The 9,642-nt window shown below is 34.2% G+C and overlaps 1 protein-coding gene across 1 annotated transcript in view; it reads left to right on the top strand.

The window, feature by feature from the left end:
• The window catches only part of LOC306875848 (G-protein coupled receptor 143-like), a 9,972-nt gene extending 941 nt beyond the window's left edge, over positions 1-9,031 (top strand). The window contains exons 2-9 of the mRNA XM_079426597.1: positions 707-816; positions 1,362-1,456; positions 1,525-1,617; positions 2,704-2,813; positions 3,460-3,568; positions 4,129-4,246; positions 4,696-4,948; positions 8,574-9,031. Of these exons, the coding sequence (XP_079282723.1) occupies positions 707-816; positions 1,362-1,456; positions 1,525-1,617; positions 2,704-2,813; positions 3,460-3,568; positions 4,129-4,246; positions 4,696-4,948; positions 8,574-8,671 (986 nt within the window). The 3' untranslated portion in view covers positions 8,672-9,031. The remainder of the gene's footprint in view (positions 1-706; positions 817-1,361; positions 1,457-1,524; positions 1,618-2,703; positions 2,814-3,459; positions 3,569-4,128; positions 4,247-4,695; positions 4,949-8,573) is intronic.
• Positions 9,032-9,642: the final 611 nt, after the last annotated feature.

Here is a 9,642-nt window from a genome sequence, read left to right on the forward strand (position 1 = left end):
ATTATTAAAATATTAATATAATGGTCAGTATAATAAATATAAAAATATTACATTATTATTATCTAACCTTTACTTAACTACGTAATAAATGATTATTTTAATTTCTGTTTGTATTTATAGATTTATTTTTAATTTATTTTATATGGAATTAAAAGGCAGTATGCTTTTAGTCTTGACTTTCTCTATATAAATATTTTACTTGAAAAGTGTGTGTAATAGTACAATTGTATGCTTATATATTTTTTTAATTGTACATTTTTATATTTACAGTGTAAATTCATGTTAAAAGTGAACAAAACAAAATATATATTAAACATTATAATAAAATATATTATTTATACAAGGGGAATAAAGACTAAAACCATACTGCCTTTTATTTCCATATATTCTGTTTTCAGCTAAATTTGTGAGCATTTTTCCAAGCATTATCAGTCAATACTCCGAAAATGTCCAAAGTTGCATTAAATACTGAATATCTCCCGTGAGATGTTTAATACGCGTCAAAGCACACATGCTGTTCTCAGAAAGTGTTTATTCCAGAGCTTTTATCAGAGATAGCTGTTCATGAAGCTGGAGCCTGAGGAAGAAGTGGCACGATTTGTTATTAGATTCACAATAATCTTCCACATCTCAAATAACATCCAGTAGAAGTGAGTGTTGTCCAGTGTGTTTGTGGTGACTGGAGCGATCTGTGCTGTTTGTCCAGGAATGGTGGTCCGCTCGTCCGTCTGGCTGGGTTTTCCGGATCTGATCAGCAGCATTTCTGCAGGGAACAGCACTGATGTCTGGCCGCAGGTGTTTTGTGTCGGCGGCGCAGTGAGAAAACCACTTTTTATTATTATTATCATTTAACTGAATGGTACAATACATATAATTTAGACAGATAAATCATACATCAAACAAACATGAGCATGAGATGGACTTACAGTATAATACTAATAGACATAAAACAGATGTGACCCCGGACCACAAAACCAGTCATAATGGTTAATCTGAAGCTGAATAAATAATCTTTCCATTGATGTATGGTTTGTTATGATAGGACAATATTAGGCTGAGATACAACTATTAGAAAATCTGGAATCTGAGGGAGCAAAAAAATCTAAATATTGAGAAAATCACCTTTAAAGTTGTTCAAATGAAGATCTTAGCAATGCATATTACTAATCAAAAATTAAGTTTTGATATATTTACGGTAGGAAATTTACAAAATATCTTCATGGAACATGATCTTAATATCCTAATGATTTTTGGCATAAAAGAAAAATTGATAATTTTGACCCATACAATGTAACCTGAGCTACTTATGACTGCTTTTGTGCTGCAGGGTCACATATGAGGTCTGGTTTGTGTCTCTGCAGATGTGGATCCAGCTGTTCTTCAGCGCTTCCTTCTGGTGGACCTTCTGTTACGCGGTGGACGTCTTCCTGGTGGTGAAGCGCTCTGCGGGCATCAGGTGCGTCCCATCATGCACCTGTGTCTCTGAGCGCTGCAGCAGATGCTGATGTGTGTTGTGTGTTTCAGCACGATCGTCCTGTATCACATGATTACGTGGGGTCTGACGCTGCTGCTGTGTGTGGAAGGAGTCGCCATGCTTTACTACCCCTCCATATCCAGGTAAACACTGATTAAACCGCCTCAGGATGACACGGCCTTCTTTTTCTGACACTGTTTAATTCCAAAGCTCTTAAAAGGGCTGTGAAAAATCATATGAAATATGGTTTTGATGCAAAACCAAAATAATAAATTATGTGGGCCTCATTAATTCAACAATAAATTAATTAAAAAACTTATTATATGACCCCTTTAGTACACTGTAAAAATTATTTGTAAATAAAAATGTATAAACAAAAACATTACAACAAGTATTATTTAAAAATTATTGTAAATAAAATAAAGATTATTAGTAGATTTACAAGAAAATACTGTCTTTCTACTTCAAAATTAAAAAAAAATGAAAAGAATAATATCTAAATAGGTAAATAAAATTATTGTTATACCTCAGGAAACAGGCGCATTAGAGTCAGAAATACAATTATTATTCATTACAGTGAAAAGAATATCTTAAAATGTTTTATAAATTTTTTAAATAATGTTTTTGTGCATAAAACAATTATTATAAATACACCAGATTATTGGAGTAGATTTAGCAAGAACATACTATTTCAGCCTTTCTCCTTAAAAATTAAAAATAAATAAATACTTACAAAAATTTAAAGAATAATGTATAATAGGTAAATAAACGTTATGTTTCCAAATAGAGGCACATCAATTATGTAAGCATGCATTTAAGTTCACAAATAAAAGTCTTCTAATTAGCTAATTATTATTCATTACAGTGGATAGAAAACCTTAATGTTATAAATCTTTAAAAAAATTCACCAAATCATGTTTAATTCGATGTGTTACTATAAGTCTTCTAAATAACATAATTATTCATTACAGCGACAATAAAACCTCCTTTCTAATTATTTGTGAAATGTACTAGCAATTTCTGTGAAAATTGTTTCAAACCAAATCCTACACCAATTATGTTTCAGTGTGTGAAAAAATGATAAAGATATATGTTGCATATTAATATGCAAATTAGCAACTCCAAGGTCACGGGTTTGATTCCCAGTAAATGCACGAAGTAATACCATGCAAACCTGCCAAATGCATGCATGTGAATGTGATCTGACCTGAATGTGTTTGTCATGTGAGCTGTGAGAACGGCCTTCAGCACGCCATTCCTCACTACGTCACCACATACGCTCCCATGCTGCTGGTGCTCCTCGTCAATCCAGTGCTGTTCACACGGACCGTATCTGCTGGTGAGTAAAAGAGAAAAGATCAGTTTCACTTAAAAATGAAAATTAGCCTGTGTTTTACTCACCCTCGAGGCATCCTTGGTGTATCTGACTTTCTTCTTTCAGATGATTCCAATCGGTGTTATATTAAAAATTGTCCTGGCTATTCTAAGCTCAATCATTGCAGTGGGTGGGTGTTTCTGTTCAACAGTCCAAAACACATCAAATAAAGTGCACGCATCCATAATAAAACGTCCCTCACACAGCTCCGGGGGGTGAATAAAGGCCTCCTGTAGCGAATCCATGAATGAAAAAATTAAAGAGTCCAAACAGCTGATAAAAACATCACAATAATCCACACCACTCCAGTCCATCAGTTAACATCTGGAGAAGACAAAAGCTCAAACTAATCCAGCATTAAGATGCTTTTAACTCAAATATGAGTCCATAATCCATAACGCTTCCTCCAGTGAAAAAGTGTTCTGGTCTGAATCAGGAGAGAAATCTGCAGATCAAGCAGCGTTTACAAGACAAAACAGCTCTAAATAGCTAATTTTACTAGTGATTTCTGAGAGAAAATAGTTTTAAAGTAAATCCTGCACTAATTGAGTTCATCCTGTGGGTGTGGTTTATCTCAGATAATCTCGAGTCTGTCTGTGTTTTAATGCAGTGACGTCGCTGCTGAAGGGTCAACAGGGAATCTACACCGAGAACGAGAGACGACTCGGATCTGAGATCAAAATACGCTTCTTTAAGATCATGCTGGTGTTCGTCATTTGGTAAGAAACTCTTCAAGAGAAGAGATTTATATCCTGCTCTTTAAACAGTCGTGAACGTAAAATGGTTTCACTGCAAAAAAATGATTCTCTTCCTTAGGATTTTTGACTTGTTTTCTTGTATAAATATCTATAAATTCTGGAATTAAGATGCATTTACTTGACAAGTAAATTGATTAATCATGGCTTGTTTTCTGAAAAAAAAGTATCCAAATTGTGTTAAAATATCTCCCAATGGGGTAAGAAATATAATCTTGTTTAGTCTTTGAATTAAGATTATATTTCTTACCCCACTGGCAGATATTTGTGCTCGTTTTAAGCAAAAACTAACAAAGATTTGAATAATATTTCCAGAAGACAAAATATCTTAAATCGTTTTACTTGTCAATGCATCCCGATTCAAGAATTTTTAGATATTTATACTAGAAAAAACATAAATATTAAGCAAGAAAATGTTTTTTTGCAGTGTCTATAATCTGAAGGTTCCCTTAATCAAACAGTTCAATCACTAATGAACACATAATCAGTGAAAGCACTGTTTCCTGTGCTCTTCATCACGTCAGCTGGCTGCCCAACATCATCAACGAGAGTCTGCTGTTTTATCTGGAGATGCAGGATGATGTTCAAGCCGGCGATCTGAGGAACGTCCGTAACGCTGCACTCATCACGTGGTTCATAATGGTGAGTATTTCTGTGATGCTCCAAATCACATGACAGTGGGACCCGTGTTATATTTTTGACCACTCACAATAAAAGAGCCCGCTCCTGCGAGATTTGTGTTGCAACAAAATTTGGATCATTTTTTCAGAAAACAAGACAAAATATCTGAAGTCATTTTACTTGTACAGTAAATGCATCCTGATTCAAGAATGTTTAGATATTTATACTAGAAAACAAGACATATTTTTGCAGTACGTCTATAGGACGTTTCCTTGTAGATGTCAAATAGACTTCTATTAGATGTCTTTAAGATGTTTATGATTTAGATTGTATGTAAAACTGATCTCTTTCAGATGTTTGTACACAGCAGATGCTTTCCAGATCAAGTGATCTTTAACAGATATCCTGCAGACGTACGAGTGCTATCTGGGAACTTGAGCAAGATTCGTTAATCGCATCTCTGTCCTCAGGGAGTCCTGAACCCCATGCAGGGCTTTCTCAACACGCTGGCGTTTCACGGCTGGACGGGGCTAAACGTGGACTTCAGCCGGCAGAGACGGCGCGAGCTGCCCTGGGATTCGGCCTCCACGTCGCTGGCGGGTGGATACACACCCGTCGCCGGATCAGCGCTGCTCTACCAAAGCCATGTGCAGGAGATCAAGAAGAAGCAGAGCACCAACGGACAGCAGCAGCCCTCAGACGCCATCAGTGTCCTGTCTGAAGGTAACGGAGCGCAGCGGGAACACAGACACACACCCGTCTACACAGACTGCTGATGCTGATCGCCGTCTGAATGCTGCATCTGTAAAGTATGAAATAAAATACATGATCAAATGGGACCTGAGCTGTATTTGTACGTGTAAGAAATAAACAGACTATAAACTACCGATGCTTTTGAAAATCTCTTCTGATCCTCAAGGCTGCATTTATTTGATCAAAAATATTGTTGCAATTTCAAACAACTGGTTTCTGTGTTAATATATTTATTGTGTTCATTAGTTTTCATCGTCTTCCTCTACACTGCCAAAAATTATTTTCTTAGTATTTTTGTCTTGTTTTCTTGTATAAATATCTAGAAAATCTAGAATTAAGATGCATTTACTTGACAAGTAAAATAACTTATGTCTTATTTTCTGGAAAAATTATCCAATTTTTTTTTGTTTTTGCTTAAAACAATTAAAAATAGGCTTTCCTGTAGCTCAAATAGTAGAGCATGGCGCTAGCAACGCCAAGGTCATGGGTTCGATTCCCAGGGAAAGCAAGAGCTGATAAAATGTAGAAACTGTAACTTGAATTCAATGTAAGTCGCTTTGGATAAAAGCATCTGCTAAATGCATAAATGTAAATATCTGCCAGTGGGGTAAGAAAAATGATCTGGTTTAGCCTTTGAATTGGCAGACAATGTTCATTTCTGATATCAAGATTTAAATTGTTGATATCAGAAATACATTTTCAGATATCAGATATGAACATTGTCACTAGTGACAATTAAATTGTTGATATCAAGAACTGAATTGTTGATATCAAGAATAGACATTTCAACTAGTAAGAAATTAATTCTTGATATCAACAATAGATTTTGAATGGCAGCCTATGGTGACATTTAACTAGTGAAAAAACAATTACAGATATCAACAGTTTAATTCCTGATATCAAGAATTAACAGTTTAACTAGTGAGAACTGAATTGTTGATATCAAGAATTCATATCCTGAGAAGGAATAAAAGTCAAAACGGCTTGCCATTGGTCCCTGCAATGCAGCATAAACAAGTATACATGCACACACACACACACACACACGCGCGCACACACACACACACACACGCGCACACACACACACACGCGCGCACACACACACAAACACAGAGAGACATATGAATACTCACATTGAAGATTTCTGTTTTCAGGTTTATGTTTATCATTGTCATACACATTTTGCATTCTGCTTTTTAAATGTAGATTTCAAGTATTTTAGTTCATACAATAATGCATTTATTTCACTTCTCTGTTGAAAAACAAATAGAAACATCAGATAATGTGTGACTGTTTTACTGGTTATAATGAAACCAGTATTGCTTTTAATGGAGACTAATGGCGGCTGTTGATCTCTACTGGTAATCGGTCACCTATTCATGGCTTTTGTTAAAACCACTAAATCCTAATATAAAACACACTGTACAGGAAACCATTATTTAATGGTTGTAATGGTTAGAATTTGATGGTTTGTAATGGTATTGTAGTGGAAATCATTTGGCTTTCTGTGATGGTTTCTATTGTTTTTGTCAGCATGTAGGGTCACCGTGGGTTTTGTGATGTTATTTGCCATAAATGCGATAGGATTGCTGTAATATTGTGAGATATAGTGAATGTTTGTACTGTAGTTGTGGTGGGCCTTTTTGGGAGAATATCCATTATGCCAGAACTGGTCGAACTTCCTGTCTGCCACTTAGTTTTTCTTTGAACCCTTATTTCATATTACTAGTGATTGTAGTTATGATTTTAAATTTTGACAAAAATCATCTTCAAAATCAAACGTCTTTAATTACATATTGTTGCACTTAATCTAATGCTTACTGCCTTGCTTGCTTCTGTAGCGCTTGGCCTTTCATTTCTGCTTGCATCTATGTGTTAAAGTGTAATGTATTTCTGTGATCTGCAGCTGTATTTTCAGCATCATTACTCCAGTCTTCAGTGTCACATGATACAGCTTTAATCAATACAAAAAATGACATTTTACTATATATTCATATAGAGATCTACGGTGGCTGTGACTTCAAAAAACACAAAAATAGAAAAAGCACCAGCATATTAAGAAACCCACGGCTCATTTGTGCATGGTTACCATGGTTTAACTATAGTAACCTCTTTTTTATATATAATAAATGTATTAATTAGTTTTAATAGTAAAACCATAGGCTATGGTTATTTTTGTATACAGCTTTGTAACAGTTACAGTAATTGTGTATTTCATCAGCTTATTTAGGCTAATATTAATAAACAAAAGCAGCTAAGGAATCGATCAGGATGTTAAACTAAAGAAAAATGTCATCTTTCAGAGCAAACCCTGATAAATATGTCCCGGACATGTTCGTCACGCTGCGGTTCCCTTAAACAGTTCGAGGAGGTCTCTGCCTGTCTTGCGTTGAGAGCATTTGCAGCCCATGTGTTGTCAAATTTATGAAGATGTTTTATTAATTTGCAGTGCGTTGAGCTCTCTTGGTCACCGTAGGGAAACAGTTGTTTTAAACTGTTATCATATTTCACAAATTCAACTGTATTTTTGATTAAATAAATGCAGCCTTGGTGAGCAGAAGAGACATCTTTCAAATGCACTAAAAAATTAATGTCTTACATATACACATATATAAATCTTAAAAATATTCCAGACCTTCGACCACTAGTGTAAATACTAAATGTGCATATGTATAATATGTACTGCTCTGATAATCTATATTTCATACGTCAGCCGGTGAATCCTGGATCTGTTCTGTTTGGGATCAAATCTACAGGAAGAACATGTAAATAATAAACACTAACCTTATAAACACAGATAGGACAGCAAAAATAAATCGACTTACCACAGGAGGAGAAATACGTCTCGCATTATCCTTTGTTGCAATTTAAAATATCCAAATTTCATTAAAATTATAAACTTATTTGAAATGCAACACTTTATAAGATATTATGAATTACCTTTATGGACTGTGTCTTGTATGAGAGTGTATTTTGTCACTTGTTAAATAATGTGTTTATACTTATAACGTAAAAAGATCTGCCCAAATACACTCAGTATTCAAGACACAATTATGAAAAGTCTTTATCTAATGGAGTAATGCTTCTCAAGTATATATGTGACCCTGGAGCACAAAACCAGTGATAAGGATAAATTTTTCGAAATTGAGGTGTATGCATCATCTGAAATCAGAATAAATCATCTTTCCATTGATGTATGGTTTGTTATTATAGGACAATATTTGAAAATCTGGAATCTGAGGGAGCAAAAAAATCTAAATATTGAGAAAATCTCCTTTAAAGTTGTTCAAATGAAGTTCTTAGCAATGCATATTACTAATCAAAAATGAAGTTTTGATATATTTATGGTAGGAAATTTACTAAATATCTTCATGGAACATGATCTTAATATCCTAATGATTTTTGTCATAAAAGAGAAATGTATAATTTTGATCCATACAATGTATTGTTGTCTATTGCTACAAATATACCTGTGTTACTCATGACTGCTTTTGTGCTGCAGGGTCACATATACACACACTCACACAATATAAACAGCATTAGAAATGCAACATCAGGGATGAAATTAACTAGTCTTCTCTATCTCATCTCATAGATTCAGAGTCTAGTGTAGAAATCCACATATCCAGTGAGCAGCAAGAGTTTGAGGATGTCAAGCCAAACGGAGCATCACTGGAGATTTCTACAGGCTGAACGTCTCGCCAGCCTCAAACACGCTCTCTCATACTCTCCAACTTCTGATTCACAAAGAAAAAATAAGCCTTCATGCATCTGTACAATCAATCAATCACTTCTGTCTCCTGGCCTGTTTGTGCTGGTGAAGGGTTCTCTGAAACAATTCAGTACGAAACTTTGATTTGAATCAAAAGTGCAAACAGAATATTTGTCTTTAAAATGTCATTCATCAAAGGATCACACTGTAAAAATGCACTATTATACAGCACATGGAGATTGTGTAGACATAGCTGTTGCTGCTTGCTTTACTCATTTTATACTTAAATTATACTTATTAAACCTTCTTCATTTTATGCAGTCATTAAAGATGTAGTGTGTCATTTTTTGGTCTAACTGGTAGGTTGACTTACTGAATGTGGCACAAATTAATTCATTATTTAGAGACCAGAATTAATATTTTTCCACTTTGGCAAAAACATAACACTAAAGGTAAAAACAAAAGTTTGGAATATTTTAGATTTTTTAGTTTTTTTAAATCAAGTCTTTTCTGCTTACAAAAACTGCATTTATGAGATCAAAAACAGTAACAATTGTGAAATATTATAATTTGAAGAGTTTTACATGTTAACATGTTTAAATGTAATTTATTTGTGTGATGCAAAGCTGAATTTTCAGCATCATTGGAAACTCATACAAAAATTAAAAAAAGTATTTAAAATAATACTTTTATTGATCAAGAATGAATTAGTAACAGTAAAGACATCTATAATGTTACAAAATATTTCTATTTCAAATAAATGCTGTTTTAACATTTGCACAAAAAAACTGCTATTTTACAGTTGTAATATTTCACAATTTTTACTGTATTTTTGACCAAATAAATGCAGCCTTGGTGAGCATAAGTGACTCATAAGTGAAAAATATTAAAACACCTTAATTATTCCAATCTTTTGACAATTATTCCAACATTTCTGTGATGGAGTTTCACA

Source organism: Barbus barbus (genome assembly GCF_936440315.1).
Source record: "Barbus barbus genome assembly, chromosome: 10".
NCBI classification, from domain to species: domain Eukaryota; kingdom Metazoa; phylum Chordata; class Actinopteri; order Cypriniformes; family Cyprinidae; genus Barbus; species Barbus barbus.